Raw genomic sequence first — 21,980 nt, 5'->3', positions numbered from 1 at the left:
CATATACAAAGAACTTTTAATTTGCTGCTTCCCTCGCAGGTTGTTTATTTTGGTGACAGCATGCACTCGGATATTTTCCCAGCTCATCACTATAGCAACTGGGAAACTGTCTTCATCTTAGAGGAGCTTCTAGGAGACAAAGTTATGGTGCCTGTGGAGACTGAATCTGAGCCCTTGGAGAAGAAAGGAAAATTTGAGGTAAGGAGAGTTCCTTGTAGCTGTTTCCTGGCACAGAAGAAAGTAAGGTATGGAAAAGCCTAGTGCCATCTGCACTGAGAAGAAGGCTGCTTGCCTAACAAGGCTGTTGGCACCGTCAGGATCTCTCCTAGGCAGGTCCTCATAGCCACACCAAGGTGGTGCCATGACACTGCAGCCCTACATCGTAAGAGTTCAGTTTTCGGCACTAATGTTACACAGTCTGTCTTCATTACCCTAACCAAGCTCAACCACAAAAAATGTGGGGGGAGATGTGTTTTCCCTTAACCAAAAACTATAGTCTTCTCCTTTGCGGTAACCAGAACCTGCCTTGCGTCCTGTGAGATGAAACCCTATCGCTCCTTGTCACAAATCCATCACCTGCACTCCTCACAGTTCTTTGTTTACCAGGGGGACTGTTTCTAAGACAAGTCAGCTGAGGGCTACTGAGGATTACCTCAGATAGATAATTTAATTTTTAGGTTGATTGCAGTTGGGAAGCAGGGCCTTTGATCAGCTTTAGCACTTCTGCCACTCTTCAATTCTCCCACGGAAGGTGAAATTTTTATTACGGTTTATTCTTCTCTCTGCTGCTTAAGATCAAAATAGACAGGGAATTGCACTTGCGGTGGAGTTGTACCTACAGCTTCAGCAAGGTGCCTCTGCTTATCTGCCCCCTATAACAGGACTGAAAAATCTTGTTCTCTTAGTATCCTACTATTCTTATAACTTTCCGTATCCTGCTTTTATAGCCACGCAGCATATTTAGTCTGTTACGATCTGCAGAGAATGAGGCGCAAGGGCCTGGGCGGCACTTAGAATTACAGTTAGTCCCCAGCACTTGTTGGGGAAACAGTTGAACAGAAAAGATAGGGCTTCAAAGTGTGTCCATCTCATAAAGTATGAAACTGAACCCATTTCTGTTTCTTTATATAAATATACAACTGTATTTATTCACTTACTTATTCATTTTTAAGAACGTATACATATATATAGATATACTTTTACTGAAGTATAAAAAAAATTTTCTCTAAAAGTCCTTCTCTGACAGTTCAGAATGGTTTGATAGAACATGTGTTCAAATATAATACTGTTTATAGTACAGACGGTACAGCGAACAGAGAATTATATATATTTTTTCGGAAAAGGTTTACTTTTTTGAGGAAGAGTTATTTTTAATATAAAATGCTCTGTTTAAAAAAGAAAAAAAATGTCGTTTTGGAGTGTTTACTCCTGTTCTCAAACCCATAGGTAATATTCTTCTGATTGCAGATAGATATAGATATAGCCACCTTTTTACATTTTGCTTTGGAAAGCACTTATTTTGTTTCTTTTTAAATAAATATTTTGAGATACAAAAGATATAGCTTACTCTCATAAAGATTTATTACAAGGTGCTTTATATGACAATTTTATTACTCTAAGAATCATATTAAAAGCCCCTATCTTTTATGGAGAAAAAGAAACCTTTAATGTGACTGAAACAATACAGAAAATACATGTATTTCTTTGTGATCTTTTTTCTTTTAAGAAACACATGATATATTCTGCTGCTATCCTGATTTGTAAAATAAGGTCAAACAAGGACATTTCACCTACTGAAATAAGGAAAAGATAATAATTAAAATTTAGGCTTTTTCCTGGGTTGTATAAAAACAAAAATGAGGACAAACAAACTCAGTCCCCTCGCAAAAAGAATATATTCCTCAGCACAAAAAAAAAAAAAAAAAAGAAAGAAAGAAAGAAAAAGAAAAAATGTGAGCAAGTGTTACATAGTTTGAAATGATTTGATTAAATTAATTAATATTGTTAAAATAACTCATTCCTCTCCATAAATTTAACCTTTCTCTGACGGGAAACTTTGCTGTATTAGTGCTTAAGACTTACATCCCGGTAAGGTTTGGTTTCTTTTTTTCAAGCGTGTTTTCTTAAGCATTTTAAATATAAGCTTTTGAAGCATACGTTTTTAAACAAAAAGCCGGCCCGTGTTTCTTTTTGTGGAAGTAAAGCGGAAAAGTTCCTGAGCAGATGTATTTCTGAGCACTCGGTGGTTTGTTTTTATCTTGCCACGGTGCCTCTGGGGGACTCCCGGCCGGATCCATCTTCTCTATCGGGAAACGGGGACTTTTGCAGAGGTGTTTGGCATTTCGCTAAACCTGTAGCGTTCCTGCTAACGGGTTGCGGTAGCTCAGTGAGACACCAGGTCTGCCACACAAAACCTCTGCTCGGTTTACATCCGCTGCCGGTGACAGCAAGTAAGCACGGGAGAAGGGAATTGTGTTGATTAAAGGCATCCGAAGCGAGGGGCCGCGGCAGGTCGGGGGGTTATTTCGTTACCCCGCTGCTCGCCGCAGTCTGAACCACAGGTCGCATCCATATCTCCGCAGTTGACTGGGCAGCACGGACTTAACAGGACTAGTTCAAAGAGATTCCCTTTGCAAGCCTATGAAAGTTTCAGTTTTATTCCCCTAATCAGCTTCTCTCATTAACCCTTTGGTTAAAAGGGGAGAAAAGCCAACTCAAGGCTCGCACAAAGTCAGTTTATGTGAAAAGCTGACACGAACAAATTAAATTTAGTATCAGTAATTAGCCTTCTCGTTCGTTGGTATTAAAAAAAGATATTACTCTGCAGCTGCAGAGTCTGCATGACATGCAGCATGTGGCGAGAGGGGCTGATAATTTAATACAAGATGCAACCATTCCTTCTAGCAATCTTCACAAAATAATATTAAAAAAAATATCACCTCTAATTTGCAATTGCACCTTTCAGCAAGAAATTACAAAAAGCTGTTTTCAGCTGTATGCATGGTATTTCGTCACCACAAGAGAGAGAAGAAAACGACCTCCTCACACAACATTCACAGACTAAGAGGCTAGTAATTTCCATTTTCATTAGTAGGGTTTTTTTTTTGTCTTTTCCCCCTCAAATGAGGGTGTGATACAAACCAGATACACATAACGGTGAACTTATGGTAACAACTGCAGTTCCTTCAAGTATGTGAGTCATAAGCAAATGAGCAAGAGAAAAATAGACTAAAACCATTCATGCAATTACTCAGCTCTTAAATGTATTGCAGCATGCAACAAAATATACATATATATATGTATGTATAGTGTTGAAACTAGATTCCCCCAGATCTGGGGGTTTGTTTGCTTCCCTGGATGCTGTATTTTTTCCCCTCTGCTCTTTAAATGTGTGATCAATGTCATCAATGGAAACTCTAAGAAAAACTGGAATTTGTCCCAGGATTTCAAGGGAAACGATTACAGAGGAGCTAGTCTGTGTGTAAAAAACCTTGAGCTCGGGGAATGAGCGGAGCACAAAGCTAAGCAGTTATTGGCAGATACAGAATTCAGTTAGAAGGAAAAATTCTTTTTCCGGCACTCCCTTGTGGCTGCTTGGTGGGGGAAGGCAGGTCCGTTGAGCCCCTCTTATTTCCAGGACTCCCTCTGGGTGACCTTAGACAGGGCTAATTACTCTGTGTCTTTTGACTCTGTTTATCTCTCTATTCCTGTTTATCTTTAGCACACATCTAATAGTACTTTCAGGAACAACCTGATGAGGTGTTGTAAATCCTGATAAGATAAGTACCGTTCTTAAAACAACATCTTTAAGTGAAATGCATTTTATCAGTTTATAATTGGATCCGATGGCTATCTTTTCTATTTTTTTTTTAAGGAAGCCTGCTTATAGTGATCCATGTTTTAATTTAGTTGTAATGATTACGGGTGAAATGTTTTATGTTCGCTCACAGCCTGTGAGGAGCAAGTCCTGTGGCAGGGCTGCCTGCTTGCACAGCCCAACACAGCTGTGTTATACAGGTACCTCAGTTAGTCAAAGCTGTGCTGGCAGAAATGCCTCAAACGTTTGCCGTGATACAGGCAAACTGCACTTTGACTGTGGTTTTTTTCTGGCATTGAGAGTCAGTGGTGGTTTTAGTAACCAGGCACAAAGCACGTGGCCATCAGTACCATCCGTGATGCTGAGCTAAAGCCGTCCTTGTGCCCTGCGCTTGGCACAAAGACGATGGCACGGATGGCAAATCTCCGTTTAAGATGTGAGATGTGGAAGACTTTGGGAAGCGGCAAAATGATAGAGGGGATGATATCAGGTACTTTCTAGGGATCATTTTATTGGGCAAAGCTTTGACAGCTCTTTTGGGATTTGAGCTCTAGATGTAGCCTGGCTATTAAATCACCCCCTCATGGGGAGATAAGCCAGTAGCAAAATAATAGAAGCTCTGTATCAGGTGACTTGATGACAATTTTGATATTTAAGAGTGTTTGGTTTTTATTAGGGACATGGGCTATAATTTCTAATTTTATCTTCGTCCTCCTTATGAGGACAAGGAAGAAATTGTCTGCCTATGAAAAACTCAGTTCATTTCCTCGGATTGCAATTTTAATTGCCTGTTCAGCCGACCGTAGCTATTTCAAAAGACAGAAGCCTCTGATGTTTGCTCTTGTCAATAAACAAGGGCCCGTCGTGTGTGCAAGTGCTTGTGCGGGCCAGTATTTGTTTGTTTGTTTGTTTAGTCATCTGGACAGCTGGTGGTGTCTTATGAGCTTTCGGCATGTGTCATCCAGCTGGCAAATGGATTTTAATTCAGCATAGCATCTACACTGTATTATAACTGATCTAAAGTCCTAGGATATGCATGGAGAAGTAAGATCTGGCAAAACAAATGTAAGATACTGTCCTTGTGTGTGAAAAAAAATGAAGAACTCAGCTCATAAGGTAACTGCTGTTTTGAAATTAAAGATATGGGAGTTTTTTCCAACCTATTTTCAGCAATAGACAGAAATCAATATCTGCATTTGTCCAAATCAACTTTTCCCCTGCAAAAAGCAACAACACTCAGAATAAGAATTGCTACACAGAATCATTAAAAAAAAATCTGCATAATTTGTTTTTGTTCTGTTGGATTTTTGGAGCTTTGTTGTGATCAAGACCAAGGATGTCTGTCATAAACAAGAATTATTTCAGCACATTCTCAAAATTATTAAGAAAGGAGATAAATGAAAAACGAAGTACAAAAGTTCAAGAATCTGGAGGCACAGGCTAGGATATCTGTTGTTCTGTGCTTTCCTGGTCTGAAAATATACTTTGCACATAAATGACTTTAACAGATTTTCTATAGTGTAGTTTGCAGTTTTGTTTTCCATTTTTTAATCTTTCTGTAGAGGTTTCTGGAGTTTTTTCTGACTGCACATGGCAATATATAGCAGGTTTCAAGATGAACTGAAAAAAAAAGAAAAATCAGTTTTCTCAATGCTGCTTTACTACTTCCTTTAAAACATAAAGGACATGTTTTAGACATGTTAATGTCTAAAAATATACATGAAAAATACCAAATTTTCATAGTTTGCTAGCCAACTGAATGACTCTCCATGGATGCTGTGACTTCATCCTCAGTTATTTAACAGCTCAGAAACAGATATAATAATACATGTAAAATTCTTTGCATTTACTCCCTCTTTCATTCAGCATATGGTAGACTCCTTTCTCATGCAAAGGATGGGACCATCATCTTTATCATGGCAACCCAGCTTTTCCAGCAGAGAAAGGCAGCAAGCTATTCCAGCTATTTGAAATACGTATATATATATATATATATATATGTGTGTGTGTGTGTGTGTGTGTGTGTGTATGTATATGGAAAAGAAAAGATTTTGTAGGGAAAAATATTTAAAGACAACTTATGAATTGCACAAACAGAAGTTTGGGGCCTTATCAGAGTACAATTTTTATTGTTTTCTTCTCTAATATTTTTAAGTCACGTTGCTCATAAGACGTAATACAGTTTTGGCAGAAAAACAGAGAGTCAATACTGATTATCAAACTAATATTTGTAGTTGGATAGAGAAGAAAAACAGAATATTTTTTATAAGCTTACATATTTATCTTTTTTTTTTCCAGGGACATCTCCCCAAAGCTCCTTACTCTGTATCTAAACTGTGGGGCTCTTTCTTTGTGGACAGCTTACCAGGCTTGGGTAATGCTGAGGAAACATTAGTTAACACATGGTCCTGTAAATGCATTGGCACTTACAGCACAATTGCAATCCCTAGTCTTGAAGCAATAGCAGGTAAGGAAGATTTTTTTTTTTCACCCCTAATGTACGTGTAGTGTTCATAGTAATTGTGTCCTCTGTAGGTCTGTTTTTGAGATTATGTGTGTCCAATATGCATTCAAAAATACTCTCTTGATATCACTCCCCAATATATGAGTAGTAATTACTTTGATGTTAATGCCTGTAATAGTTATCTGCCAACTCAGTTCAGGTTTGGGGTGGGGGGTGTTTATTTGTTTGTTTGTTTCTTAGTATCTGCAAATATAAGACACTTAATTTATCCTATGTTAGAAACAGAACTCAACATTTCACAGACTGCAGCTTAGTTCTTGAGTTTGATCAGGACTTCCCTACAGTAGTTTGCTATTTCTACTTTCAGTTACAGTAGGAAACAAACATATGCAGAATTACTTGTGTTTCTTCAGCTTCTAAATATATTTCCCTTTAATCTGATTTGTTATCTCTTCTGAATCAGTTCACTTACTTAACCCCATATAGTGGAAATGGAGATGTGTGAACACAATGTAATGTAGGCAAAAATGCCTAGGACTATGGTTTGGTCTCCTTTTTTTTTTTTTTTTTTTTTTTTGATTGTTTTTTAAAATGTGTATTTCTTTTGAAATGGCGTCATTATAGACAGACTTGGAGCCTAGAATCTTTTATTTATCTGCAAAAGAAGACCATCACAAGCAATGTCCTTTTCTCCAAATCATCACTAAAAATCACTCTATTTTGAGAAGCTACTTTAAACTTTCTACTCTGTTCCTTCAAGACTGTGATGAGTATACAATTATGACTGATCTTTTGGTGTCCGTAACTGAATTACTGTGGATGAACTATGCATTATTTTGTAGCAATAACTGTAGAAATGATACTGCAATAGCTTTATAACTGCAATACATAGCAGCTGGATATGAAGTGGTGGCAAAGGTCCTCTGTTATCAATTTGTCGTTTTCCTAACTCAAACATTATTGATAAGCCATGCCAAAAGGAGTTAACAAATTATTACGTGAATGATGTGCTTAGCACTATGAAGAACACAGCAAATATTTAATTTACTAGCCCTCTGTTCAGATGAAGCCTACCTCATGCATAAAGCCAAGGAATAAAAACTTGTTCTGAAAAAGCATTTCAGCTTTGCAAAACAGCTATTTTTATTCCATTGACACAACACAGGCTTTATTGTCACGCACTTTTATAAAAGCTGATAATGTTTGAGAGTCAGTGAGTGACAAAATTAAATAGACCTGATCTGTGCAATCAAATTTGACACATTTTTGTACATTATAACAATATCTCAAAACAGATAAATTCATACAGTACCACAGTTTATTTACACTTCAGACATTTACTGTGTTGCAGTGCATATTTCAGCCTAAAGGTACAAAGCTCAAATATAACAAGGAAAGTTGCTAGGAGAGAGAGAACTTCTGTAAAACTCCCTTCTAATGCTTTTTCCTGAATCATTCTGAGGTTTGCTTTAAAAATGTATTAGCCTACAGGAAATATATTGAGCAGCCTTGTTCTGTGAAAATCTGCCTTCCAACCTGGTCCTCCAAAGCACAGCTCGGTTTGCACAGCTAGGAAAGGCTTTAAACCGCGAAGGTTTCAAGAAGAGTTTCCAGTGGTAGTCGAAGGTATATGGCAAGGAAGTTCTATGTCTGCAAATTACGCAGTGGAGTGCGGGAGCAATGCCGCTCTCTGGTCCCTCCGGTTTGATTAGCAGCTGTGGAGCCTCTGCAGCGTCCGACGCCAGTAGGAAGAATACTCTGTCCTGGAGAATCACCTTCCCTGCACTGCGTCTGACCCGTGCTGGGCCGCACTGGTGTCTCTACAACCTATGTTCCCGAGCTAAAGGGTAGTTCAGAGCTAGCATTTCTATGTTGCAGCTGTGTGTCTGGAAAGAAACTCAAAGCTGAATATGTGAGACCATCTATGGTTTCTTACAGAGAGAGGTATTTCTTGTTTGTTTGTGCTGAAGAGCAGATCTTCGTTATTATGGATGCTGAGGAATTCCTGGCTCCTCTAGCATGCCTTGTCTAACTCCTGTTACAGCCCTGAAGTTTTGGGCTATGGTTGTAAGTCATAGCCCAGCTGCATTTATTTTGGAATGACTAGCTGCAAGAGATTCAGACTGGTCTGTAAGTCTGATACACTCTGGCTTTTCCCCTTCTACTCACATATTTTAATTGATGGCAGAGGACTTCCCTCTGCCAATTTGCAAAAAACATGGGCTTTTCCTCAAGAAAGTCCGAATCCAAATACACAAGCACAGTACTGGTTTGGTGATCATGTGGGCCAAGTGCTCCTCTGCCAGCTTGGGCTTTGCTAGCAGTGTGGCCACAGCAGCGTACAGCTCAGTGTGACCCGGCCAGCTGAGCATCTACCATGTTCCCTCAAGATGTTTTGCAGCTTAATTTGAGTTCTGGATTCAGCATTGCTTCACTATTAGCAATAACAGAACTGGCCTTTGTATGTCTCCTTGAACTACAGTAAGTGCCACATAGAAATAAATATCCTAACAGATTATGATCTGCAAAACTATTTGGTGAAAACCAAAGAGTCCCTGTTATGTTTAAAATACACTTGATTCATGGTGCTTGGATGTAGTATATATCTAAGCATTAGGAACAGCTTGATTTACTTCTAAAAGTGTTCTTTTCATTGAAAAAGATTTTTTAACAAGATAAATATTAGTGTCTTACAAAAATTGGTGAGTTTCCATCTAGATTTTTGTGAGAACTCCTTTGAAGGTATTATCAGAATTTTATCTTGGTTAATAAAAGCATTCAGGTCTTGTTTCCATTTTTTAAAATGCAAGAAATATCTAAAATATTAGGAAAGTTGTAGCTCTGCTTAGAGATGTTGGAATAAAAAAAAAACTTTGACAGTTCTCTTTTTTTTTTTCATCCAAAGTATTGTGAGTTTGGTGCTGGTGCCTTTTAGTATTTTCACCTAAAGAATTTATACATGTAAGAAAATGGAACAGTCTAATATTTATCAAAAAATGTTCTAGGAAAAGGATTTCACAGGGAATGCTGCTGTCACAGTTTTTGGCTATTCAATATATGAAGTAACTGAGCATGCACATAAATTGTTTATCAATGAGTAAAATGATAGTTTGATTTTAAAAAAGGTCCAATTCACTGTTCATTATCATTCTGTGCTAAATTTCAGTAGTTATTTCGTTGTCATCTAACCTCTTCTGACAGTCCCTGAAGAGATATAGGCGTTTTCCTTGAGCATGAAACAAAGGACATTTTGGTTATTGCTAAAATTGCCCAAAGGACAGAAAGGATCTTCCATATGTTCTGTATAGGGTTTCTTTTTTCTTTTTTTTTTTTCTTTCTTTTTTTTCGTTTAGAAAGTAAATCAGGCAGAGGTCAAGCAAAACTCTTCTCTGAAGATGTTGTCACTCTGACATTAAGAAGACATTAAGAAAGTTTAGCTGAAGAGAAGTATTATGGCTGCATCTCTGTAATAGTAAGAGGAAATGAGCTAAACTGACTTTTCTAAACATTCCATAGATCTTTTATGAGCTATTAACCACTTTAGTAAGCATGGAAGTTTTTTGTAGGTTTTTTTGAAAGCTGAGGAACTCATAATTATAGTGACAGTAAGTGGTTAATGAAATAGTAGGAGCCAAGGCTCCTAGGTCTGTTCTTAATGCCTTATTCACAAGACCATCTGTTCCTTCACTTTTCCGCTATTGAATCTCTCCTCATTTTCAGCTCCCTCACAGTTTTTGACCATTTTAAAGCACAGTGATATTGTAAGCCAAATTTTCAAGACCAGGATCCATTACTGTGGGAACTTTCCATCCTAGCTCCCACATGGAAATTAAAAGATATGGGAGTTTGTCTGAAAAAATGACATTTTACATAAACCACAGTATGTAATATATCCTACTTGACTTAAGAAAGTGTTATTTGAACCACGTAGAGCCAGGTAATCTTATCTACTGATCTGCATTATCTGAACTTTACCTGCAAATCTGTTTTATGTATGCAGTTTTTGTTGCACACTTTGGAAATTTGATAATCAAGCGTATGTCACATATGAGGATAAAGCATTTTCTTTAAACTAGCAAGCCATATGAAGTCTCATCAAGCTTTACCCTTATGAGTCCATAAGTTTTTCCTCATGCCTCATTCTTATTTCAATTAGCTAGTACAAGAGAAAAATCTTAGTTATAATTTGTCAAAGCTGTCTCTTTAAAGCAGTCTATAGATCTATACCCTGGCTCCTTCTGCAGGAGTTTGAGGAGTCAGTCTGCTTGCAGTATAAATTAATGATAAAATTTCAAGTGAGCCATGGCAAAGAAGTTCATGTTTCTGCTTAGAGTTTCAAATTATCTACACAAAAGAAAACATAAGGCAGCTCTGCCTGGGACAGTAAATCTAGCATAGCATGTCACAGACATACAGGTCTGCCCATCGCAGATTGTTTTAAAACTGCAAATCCCACATGGCTTCTTCAACAAATATTTTAAAGATGAATGTCCTTAAAGAATCTATTTGCTATGGAAGTCATTAATTTAACCACGCATGTAGCCATGTACTCATTTCTATATCGTGAATGTTATCATTCTTAATTATTGCTGAAGTGAAACCAAAAAAAAAGTATCAAAATACATTTGTTCTGTGGTTTTTCATTGAAATTACATAATCTAATGTCAAATTCAGCTCCTGTTAAAATTAAATTTGTCTTTCAGGTAACTGGAGTGGTAATTATATGCTCTTACTTGTTCAAAAATACAATAATGGGTATATAATGTACTTAGACATATCGAGGTGTTTATATATTATAAATTAACTGTTAGTTAGCAGTAATCTTTGATATCTAATGCCTTCCCTTTCAACTGTGCTCTTATCCACCAATTTCAGTGTAAGACTGTATCTATACAATATCAGCTTGACATTAAGTTTAAAAAATACTTTGTGATTTAAACTTCCTTTTGTGCCCAGCTGTTATAAAAAGTAACTGCTATTAAAAGCCTAAGAAAGCCTAAGAGATCATTTTTATAATTTTTAATGCAAGAAATGCATTTTTTTAAAAATGGTGTGTATGTGTGTATGTATATATATATATATATATATATATACATATATATATATATATGACAAAATCATTTCTGAGGGTTTCTGATCCTGAGGTTTTGACACAAGTAAATAAACCAATAGCAAATAATTTACTGCAGAAAAGACAGGTATTTCGAATACATTACAGCATCTTGCTCTGAGTTTGTGTGTGAATTGAAAAGCATCAGATAATGTGAATTTTATTGCTCCATTCCAGGAAAATAGTTTCAGTTCTTGATTTAAGAGAGAGAAAAACATACCCTGTCTGTCATACAGCATTTTTTCACTTGTGAAATATGGCTGAAACTTACAGTAAACTACATTTTGGCCATAACAAATTATTTTTCAGTAAATTAGAGCTAGCTTATAAAAATTCTTCAGGACACAATATTTCCTAAAGGGTGTGAGACCCCAGCTTTCCCAAAGGATTTGATTATTTGGTAATAATTTTGAACATAAAAAGGACGGTTTTTGAATGCATTACAATTTGTTCAGCCTTTCCTTGGTCCTCCACATAGGTGTATTGACTTTTGCCCCTAAAGGGCTTGTCAAATCATGCATAACCCAAAAGATTACTTCCTAGCCAATAACTGACAGAAATGTTCCTGCAATCTTTATTCTGCTCCATGAGATGTCAAAGCACAGCCATCTCTAAAAGATTAAAGGGAGAACTCATGAGCAACTCATTAAGAAAAGGGGAACCACTCAGTCATTTCTATTTTAAAGTTATCCTTTAACTCAGGCAGCATAATTTCATTTTCAGGCTGTAATTAAAGCTATAATTGGGTTTTGACTAGCCCCGGAGTTACGGCGTGGTTTTAGATTGTTCCTTTAAGAACACTGGTGGCAGTACAAAGTGTTAATAATTTATGAATGTGAAAAACGGTGGAAATAGATAAGTCACCAAATACTGGAAATATTTTTTGATCAAATTGGAATTTTATGTATCCTTCATTTTTTTATAGACAAAAACAGTGCTGGAAACATTTATATACTCTGGATTGGTGCTTAATTTATTCCCTCTGGATTAAGATGATAACACACAGGAAAATAACATAGGCTTTTTCTTCACTGCTTAAAAAGCTCAGTGTATGTTTGTGTGTGATTTTTTACCTAAAGGTAGGCAATGTCACCCATTTTGAGAGGGAAAAAAAAAAGGAAGAGAAAGAAAATATTTACTTTTACGAGAGAGGGGAACTTGAGGTTAACCCAAGTTTGGAGAGAAAGATTGATCTTGGTGAATTTACCCCATAATGAAAATAAAATCTAAGTAAAATCTTCACTCTATTTTTATTGCAGTATAACTCTCATGCCTTCACAGATTAAAAAGGCAATTTACTTTGTCGTCTTCATCAGTAATGCCTGTAGTCTCAAGCAATTGATTTCTAAGGAATTTCTAAGCTTTTCTTCACTGCAGACTTTATCATGCCCAGATAATAGTTTAGCGCATGCCATGTGCACAGCTGTCGTGTTCAAGCCGGGACCACCAGTCCCTTAGCTGTCGAGCAGACCCTAAGGCACGTGGCTTGCTTCTCCCAAGATAACTGTGGTGAAACTGCAGGCCATGAGCAGCCTCACTCGGCACGGTGGGATGATCTTTCCATCCCCTGGGCGCTCATCCTTCTCTAAATCATTGACAGTGAGTCCTCTGCTCCACGTCCCCCAGCAGCTTGCTGCTCAGGTCCGCTCCAATTTCCCCATTTTCCATACCAGGTACAACAGAACGGTATATGATAAAACCCCCGGTATCGGTGAAGCTCTTCCTTAGGTCAAGCCCATACTACACATCTCCTGGCATAGCAGCGGGCTTGGTCTCTGACCACGACATCCACGTGGGTAAAGGTGCAATTAAAGCAGCAAATCTGCAGTTTCACTGGGACTGGTTTTATTCTCTTTTCCTGGATGCCCAGGAGTAAACCACGCTGGCGAATACAGCACTTCCCAAGCGACGGCCGCTTCCAAGCAGGGAAGTTTGATCGACTTCGTTGAGGGCAGCCTGGCTGTGCCGCGGGCTCTCCCGCTTGCTCCGTGGCTCTCTTCCCTTTCTCGCCCGCACCTCTCTGTGATTTCCCAGGCACGGCGGGCGGGCAGCAGCGATGACTTTCACGCAACCGTTGCACGGAATGTTTTGCTCTTGCTGAGTTCAGCATTTCAGGTGCTTTATTTTGATACAGCCAATATCTGATCTCTTGTTTAGGAGAAACTAGCCTTAGAAATTTCGCTGAAAATAACCGGTGTCAGATCAGTCTAGTTGTGACCTTGTTTTCTTTTCTTTTTGCCAGCAGAATGTCCCCTCACATTCAGAGCTCTTACTACAAGCACTGTTTTGATTGCTACTCAATATAAATAGGTCAGCGGATAAAAACAATTAGTATTTCATAAAAAAACCCCACATGTTACAGTTTACCTATAGACTAGTAAGTCTCAGAGTTGATCACTTGGCAGCAGAGCCAAACTAGTGAGCTCTCCTGAGGTGGTTATGCCTACTTCAGTGTTAAGAAATTATTTTTTAAATGGTTATTAAGAAATTAATATTTTCCTTATTCTTCAACAACTATGAAATATAAGCAAAGTTTTATGGCAAAGCTTCTAGGCTAGTATAAATCACTGGATTTCCTCCAGAAGCAAGAGGATTAGTGCTGGCTGACAGTCTGCCCCTATAGTTACACCACCTGGATGCTGAGCCATATTATAGAGCTCGGGGGGGGGGGGGGGGGAGAGGAGGGAGATTTGACACAATTAAGCAATTTAATCATTTTTTAAGTTAAAATTTGGCTATCACTGAAGAGGTTCTAGCTTTTCTCTCTGTTGTTTCATTGGTAATAATCAGGAGAGTATATCTGAATTCTGCTAAGAATACAGTCCTCCTCTTTACTATGAGGTTTTTGCATTTTGGTTCCAGCCCTGCTGACAGGCATGATGCTGACCTCAGAAAAGGGAGGGAAGTTCTGTTTTTTGTGGAACTTCTCACTCACAGTAAAAAAATGTTGTCTTTGCTTTTGTTAGTCAACATTGCAAAATGATTCATGACGTTTCTTCTGGGTGTTTAAGGAGAAAATCTATTTTTGTCTTGCACTGTGCTTTTAATTTAAAAAGTGTCTTCCATCTAAAGAGCTTAGCTAGGATTGTATTTTCTTAATGCATTGGTTTGTTCAAGGAAATCTCAAAAAAGGATTAGGCATGAGTATTGACTTTATCAAGCAGGCCTGTGTCTGGATTAGATTATAATTGTCTTCCATTCAGTTACTCAAATATTTTCCTGATCACTCATCTAGAATATTACGTTTCCTCCTCCTCCATTTGTGGCTGGAACTCTATTTTTTCTTCCAATAAAAAAGCTTGTGGCTTTCATTTAGCTGCCTTACAATAAATGAATAGCAGACTGACATGGAGGCATTTCCAGTAGGAAATCCATCAGCATCACCTAAATACATGTAGGGATATAGATGTGCATAAGCATCAGAGCACATTAACAACACTTAATAACTGCATATTAATTCCTGGAAGACAGTAGCTTAATAATTGGAATTAGCCCCACAGTGGTTCCTGTTAGAACGTCATCACTACTGTTTTGTTAACACTAGGGCTGCTGACGTCCTGCAAGCGATGCAGAGCAGCGCAGGAATGCTCCTGTGGTCGGTCTATGCATGTAATCCTTGAATGCTGCCCAAACCACGGAGAAATGCTAATAACAGACTGAAGGTGTGTTGCAAAGGACACTTCTTCATCAGTCACTTGCGCTGAGAAAGAAAGAAGTGGAACAGAAATTCAGGAAGAAACATCTAATGACTAAAATTTTGCTAGATCTAAAAAATAGCATAGTCCTTTGGGCCTTCCATTTCCAACTTTTAGGAGCTTTTCTAGCTCCAAAAGAGATTCCCCTTTGGGTCATTTCTGTATAGTACATGCACTATGCAATTCCCATAGAGGAATGCATTGGAGAGGGCTGTATCTGAAGTCTAGAACTGAGTCAATTTTCCATAGGTCTGAAGCAGTGAAAATACCTCTGTTTTGGCCACTGGTGGGGCAGTGTAACCATGCTCAGATATAGCAAGGGGCCCATCAGGCTAGAGGGTTCCTCTCCGTTATCTGTCCCCTTCACTGTGTCAATGTCTTTTCTCCTTTTCCTTCTAGCCTGCTCTATCTTCTGCAGCTAGACAACATCTACCAATAAATCTAAGGAGATAGGAGGAAATGTCAGATTGTGCAGAGAGCGAATATCCTATTTGTCTTGGGAACAGAGTAGGTCTTTGCGGAATTATCTAGGTATGACAGAAAATTTCCAGGATTTTGGTCCTCAGGGTCTTTGGGTAGAGCCAGCTGGTTCATTCTTCCAGCTTCAAATTATTTAGTTAGTTTGCTTTTTAGCAGAGTGGTGATATCTGATGACTTTTGTACTGAGTTCATTGTCAGTGTAGGTTAGGCCTAATTAAAGCCTCCCTATCAGATTATATCTCTGAAAGGACTGGATATCTACCCCCACCTAATTCACAGCTCTGCATCAGGTTTAGATGAAAAAGGGGTGCCAGGATGCAAGGCAGCTGCAGGAGTGAGTACAAATAGTAGCAGAGCTGAAGAAATTTACTGGCAAAAATACTAGGAAAACAATCAATTTGGAAAGAAGTAATTCTTTTTTCTTTTTTTTTTTTTTTAAGCTTAGACTTGCTTTGGTATCATACACTATATCTTCTTTTTGCATCCTTTTGCAACAGGTTGTGAGATGTGCAACCATTTCAATTTAGCAAAACTGAGCTGCTTTTTTCTTCTCTGTCATAAGTGAAAATATGAGATAATAAGAGATATGAAATGAATTGCTGCTTTGTCCAGGAGGCACTTTCAAAACCTTTATCACTGTTCTTTGCCCAGTATTGCTGGAACTAGTGATGTCATTACCATTTATATCAAAAGAAGCCGGATCAAGTTTTGGTGTACAGCTTGCATGATAGTTTTGCAATCCAGGGCAACAGCAATTTTTTGAAGTTGCAAAGATATCAAAAGAACTTAATCTAAAAGAACTTATGACGAAGTTTATCTATGACATTCTCTGGATTTCTGTATTTCCATAAATTGTGCATTCCCTCAATAAAAATCCTCATTTCTCTTTCTTTGTTTACCTACCCTTCTTCCTCATTATGTTCTTATTTATAGCCACTAATATTCCAAGTGTGTCTTTCTGGATCAGTCCAGAGCTTTCTCATAAATCTAGCAGTGAAATAAAGCAATAGTGTAAATATTACATACTCTGAACAAATCAGATGCAGCAAATAAAATAATTGATGAAAACAAATCTGGAAATGCAGGAAGATTTTTTTCCACATTTGTAATATATAAACTGTGCTTAATGGGTGAGGAATAATGTCTGCTCAATAACTTTCAGTGGTGCCTTACACAACATTTTTAAATAATAGATACCTTCTACTCTGTGTAATCTTCCAAAATCAGCTTGCTCAGAACAAAGCAATATTTAAATAGACAAACTGGTTTCTGAATATGTAATATATATATATATATAATTCCCTGATGGAATCATGGACATTGTATATAGAATGGGTTTGGCATTTCAGTGGATTGTTTAAAGCTACTTAAACACGAAATATCGACAAAATTACCATTTTGATCCAACTGTTTCTTCTCTTTGAAGTAAGCAACTCTTCAGCAAGTCTGCCCCATTTATGTTGCTCTGTCGTTAAACTACACTTGGGAGAGTCTAGAATGATAGAATTAAAAGCTAGTAAAATTTTATATATAAAAGTAACTGTATAGCATTTTTTTAATAGCTTAAAACAATACCCAGACATGCCTACTTAATTGTTTTGATTTGTATTTTGGAAACCTTTATTTTAAACAGCACTGTCACATATAGACTCAGCAGGCAGTAATTTCATTGGGCCCTCAGTAGGCTAGAAAAACATCTACCTGTTCTTTCACTGGGCTCTGAAGAGGCACTGGAGAGGTTTTTTTGACTCAGACAAAATGAGAAAATGTGCTTCTTTCACAACTTGAAGTAACCCATTTATAAAGCAATCAATGTGTAATTCACTTGTAATCCTATCTCCTCCCATTCCTGCTTTATTCCAGCCTGTATCTGATTTTTTTTTAGCAGGATCTAATACTACTAATTTGTTTTCTTTAGTTGTGTTTAATACAGTCTCCAAGCTGCAGGTCTGGATGTTGTCCTAGTGTCTGTATATTAATTGCTTGTGAGATAGAGCTGAACTTCCTGTTGCTTGTGCCGAAACTGCTAAAAATATGATCTGGGGTTTCACAGCGGCAGCTGAGTGTGAAAAAGTTTGTAGTGTATAGTAACAGGATATCATCACCTCAAATTTACTCCAAATTAAAAAAGACAAAGTTGTCATTCTGGTAACTTACTGTTTAGATGTGCTGAGTAGTATTTTTTACATTTTCTTTTGTTTTTTCAAACAGACAAACTAGGAAGGAGCTGTCCTTTTGTTTGTTTTGTCATTTATTGGAAGGGTATTTGTTTCTTGAACAAACAATTTTTTTATTTGTTTACTTTTAATTTGGTTTCTTGAACTTTGAATAACAGGGAAGTATGGGAAGTATCAATTTTCTGGCTGCAAAGGGACTGAATCACTGCTGGCTTTTTTTAAAAGGCTACATAAAAGAAAGCTTTGAGCATTCAGAACTATTTCAATGTATTCAATGTTCCTTACAGACTGAAAGTGGTGAGTGTGCCAAGGTACAAGTGCAGATTCCTACGAATGCCTGATACAAGGTGTTTTTGTTAACACTGAGCTGCCAGAAAGTCTAAAAGCAGGTGCCTTTGGGGAATCTTGTTACAATAGCCATGGGGGGGGGGGGGGGGGGGGAGAGAGAGAGAGAGAGAGAGAAAGAAAAAAAAAGAAAAAAGAAAGACTTCTATGTTTTAAAAGTAGCCCTTTTATGAGTAGATTGTTGAGATGAAAGAGAAGAGTAACAATTTAAAGAATGAACTTGAAACTGTTCCTACTGGGAAAATGCTATGTAGGTTTAATGAAGATTTTTATTTAATTTTTAATCATTAGTTTAGTCATTTTTCTATGCATTATTGCAGCAATCAAGGAGCTGAATATCCTTCACTGTAGTTAAGCTTAATCCCTAGGATGGCTGAAGATGTTAAATAAATATGTAAACATGCAATCTAGTTGAGTTCTAATACTAGTGAGCAACCAGCTCAAGGGCTTAAGAAGTACTGCTATTCATCACAGGCTTATTCTTTTTTATGTGATATGGGCTGTGTTGCTAATCAGATGTGGTATGTTTCTTTTTTTCAGATTTACCACTGGACTACAGATTTACACGATTTTCCTCAAATAACTCAGCAACTGCTGGTTACTACCCAAGTCCCCCAAGAGTGCTGCTGCCTAAAGAGGAGTCAGTGCCTATGAAATAGGTTTTCTGCTTTTGCTTGAATAACCTTGTGGTCCTTACTTTACTGCTCTCAAATGTTAATTGATGGAAATGCTGTCTGATGCTTCATAAAATAGAATGATGGTTTAAAAGCAGCCTCCCATGTAGTCTTGTGCTTCACTTGCTTCTGCAGCTGGAAGAAGTGAGCAATGCGTACTTCTCTGTAAATCTTTTTCACCACCACTGCCTGTCACAAAGTGTTATTGGCTTTTCCATGTGCTACCCAAATGCTGTAAGAGAAATGTACTGATAATACCTCATCCTAAGTTATGTTTAAATTTACACTTTTTCAAGGACATTGGCAGTAGTATCCCCATCTAAGGCGATACCACTGCTGTTTTAAGTCCTGGACATGAAACTAGACCCTGAGCCATATCCCATTAAGTTATCCTAGTAGTTGTGTGTTTTGCAGACTCTGAGGAATTTATTCTCTCCCTATTTAAGCAAAGAAGAGAAGTATAGTTCTTGGAGATACAGAAGGACTGTGATACAGACTGGTCTTTTGGTTACAAAAAGATACTTCATATCCAAAAAGAGACTTGAGTGGAATTTAGGCAGCTAAATGCAGAATTAGAGTCCTCAAAACTATGTTGAATGCTTCCTATTCCTGAGTGTGCCTAACCACTATTACAACAAGGTTCCCTACGTGTCTTTTTCTCCTGTGGTCTTCAATACCTCAAGAGTCAGAGCTCTTTTGCAGAATAAGGGAAACCTGTGTACGGTGTCCTCTACAGCTTGAGTGGATTTAGATCCACGTTTTCTACCTCCATGGCAAATGCTTCTAAGGATCAGAAAGATATAGCACCACCTATATACATCCATCATTGCTAAGTACAGCCTAAGCCCAGAAGAGAAGCAAGATTCAAGATATAAACTGTTTTTATTTTTTTCCTACAGGATAAGTTAAGGAAATCCACATCCTGTTTTCTGTGGATTCAGTCTAAAGACCTGATTCTCCAGAGCTTTGCATAAGGAACGTTAAGTAACTAACTCAAGGTGGTTGATTCAAAAAAATGTCTAAGACATTCTTTCAGTTGTCAGTTTTGTCCAGGCACACTAAGATGGCAGAATTTGCAATAAATTTCTTTCAAATTTAAGGGAACAATACACAGAAATTTTCTTTCCTCAGTTCTTGCTTTAAAGAAAAATTAGTATTAAGAATTTACTTTCTTAGGCCTAGACAATGATCTGAATGAAATTAATTTGTGTCTTCACCCAGCTTACTCTATCTTTGCAGCTCCACTAGTTAAAATATTTTGTGTCAGAGCAGAATGAAAACATCACTCCACCTTGTTGGAGATTTATCAGTCTCTTTGCTTCTGTACTTTTCCCCCTAACTCTTGTTCCTAAAATATAGGGATGTTTGTTATAAATTCTAGTGGTCTGGTGCACTTACAAATAATATGCAACTTTTCAGTCAACTGTATAATTAACATTGAGCATTGTTTTTCCCAATGAAAAAATAAAACAAATGAAACAAATGAGAAAGAGAAAAAAAAGAAAAAAGGAAATATTTTCCCTAAAGCAAGATACAGAAGGGAGGAGGGAGGAAAATTAAAAGTACCATTCTCCTCATAACCCATAGGTTGAATATATTTGACTTATGAAAGTAGCAGTAAGTGAAATATTTGTATTTCTTTTGGAATGCTTAAATTGCCGTCAATGTCTTGGCCAGAGAATCTGGCTCAAGATAAAAGTATGTTTTGTATTAAATAGAGATGGACGCAAAATAAATTCACAGATCCATGACTGCAGCATCATTTGAAATTATAAGCTGAATCAAGTAATCTTTTGCAAAATTTCTAAGTGGGTTATGGTCCAAAACAGTAATGAGTGCCCTCACAAGTTTGTTGTTCTGAATTTGAAGGTGATTTTTTTTATGTTGGGTTTTCTCCTGGATTTTAAAGAAAATTAATTGCAATCTAAGAGTTAATGAAAATTAGAGTGAAAATCCACTAAAGTCCTTGGTTCTTGACATCTCTGTGGAGAACTAGTATTTTTTTGATAGAAAAGTGATAGATTCTAAAGATATTCTGAACATGAAGATTATCAGAAGAAATATGTACATGGACTTGATTAACTAGCCATTTGCACTTACTGCCAGATCACAAAGACCAGAGAAAGAAGTAAAAATAAAAGCTGCAGTAATCATGATTTCATATATCGCCACAGTCTGTGGTTATAGGAAGAGTTAGGAAAATTACTCGAAGCATTTGCCAAAAAACCGATTCCTATGAGATCAGTACTGCTCCTCTACGTTTGAAGGGCAGAGAAGGGAATAAGGCTAGAAAAAGCTGAAATATTTCAGTTTTGCATTTTCAAAATGATGCACTTGTCTTTTAGTTTTAACTTTTTCTTTTAGCTAAAGGAATGAAATATAAATTAAAAGGAAAAAATAATGTGTATGCAGGTGGCCTAAAGATCTCCAAAATGAAATTGAAAGTTTATTTCAGGTAGAAAGAAAGGGTTTCATAAATTCAAACAAAATTTTTCTGATGCTTCCAAGTTCTGATGTTGTCGAAGTATTTTTTGATTCAACCACCAGATTGAAAAATTCATATATGCTCAGCAGTAGTGATGGAGAGATGTCTGGCTGCCATTTAAGGTTGTGTGTAGCTGCAAAAGCAGAGGTTGGCAACAGAGGATGACTGGTGCTCTGGTGACTGGAGAGATGATGGAAATGGAAATGGAGGTCATAGCTGGCATGGAGACCAGAGAGAAGAAAGGCACATGACAGAGAACTGATAGAGAGCTGGCCATATTGATCATGAACACTATAAGGATTCACTTTTTCTTTTTTCTTTCTTTTTTTTCTTTTTTTTTTTTTTTTTTTTTTTTTTTTGAATCCTTGGGAATCTGTCAAATTCCTTGGAATGTTGTGAGACACCATTGACAGAAAGATCACTAACGTGCCTGCAAAATTTATCTTGGGTATCAGCAGGGAGATATAAATGATGTGGCAAGTTGTAATGATTCATTAAAAATTTTTTGTCTGGTTATATAGCCCTGAAAATCATAGTTTTGTTTAAAAGAAGAAAATAATACCAAGTCTCTTTTGTCATCTATTTTGGTATGAAACATATCTGCTGAATTTTAAAATAAAGAGAATTTATTTCTGAAAAAAAAATGTTCTCAGAAGTTCCATTACTTTATAGTAGAAAAAGAAAAAAGGAAGACTAAATGATCACAAATCAGTGCAATGAGAGGTTAAGGCTA

General features: G+C 37.2%; 1 protein-coding gene across 1 annotated transcript in view; it reads left to right on the top strand.

Moving 5' to 3' along the window:
- Positions 1 to 21,602, top strand: part of NT5DC1 (5'-nucleotidase domain containing 1) — a 156,718-nt gene extending 135,116 nt beyond the window's left edge. The window contains exons 10-12 of the mRNA XM_062572628.1: positions 40 to 198; positions 6,116 to 6,284; positions 18,629 to 21,602. Coding sequence (XP_062428612.1) covers positions 40 to 198; positions 6,116 to 6,284; positions 18,629 to 18,747 — 447 coding nt within the window. The 3' untranslated portion in view covers positions 18,748 to 21,602. The remainder of the gene's footprint in view (positions 1 to 39; positions 199 to 6,115; positions 6,285 to 18,628) is intronic.
- The last annotated feature ends 378 nt before the right edge of the window (positions 21,603 to 21,980 follow it).

The sequence above is a fragment of the Rhea pennata genome, chromosome 3 (genome assembly GCF_028389875.1).
Source record: "Rhea pennata isolate bPtePen1 chromosome 3, bPtePen1.pri, whole genome shotgun sequence".
Lineage (NCBI taxonomy): Eukaryota > Metazoa > Chordata > Aves > Rheiformes > Rheidae > Rhea > Rhea pennata.
The sequence above is the reverse complement of the archived record's forward strand: the minus strand, read 5'-3'. Positions and strand labels throughout refer to the sequence as shown.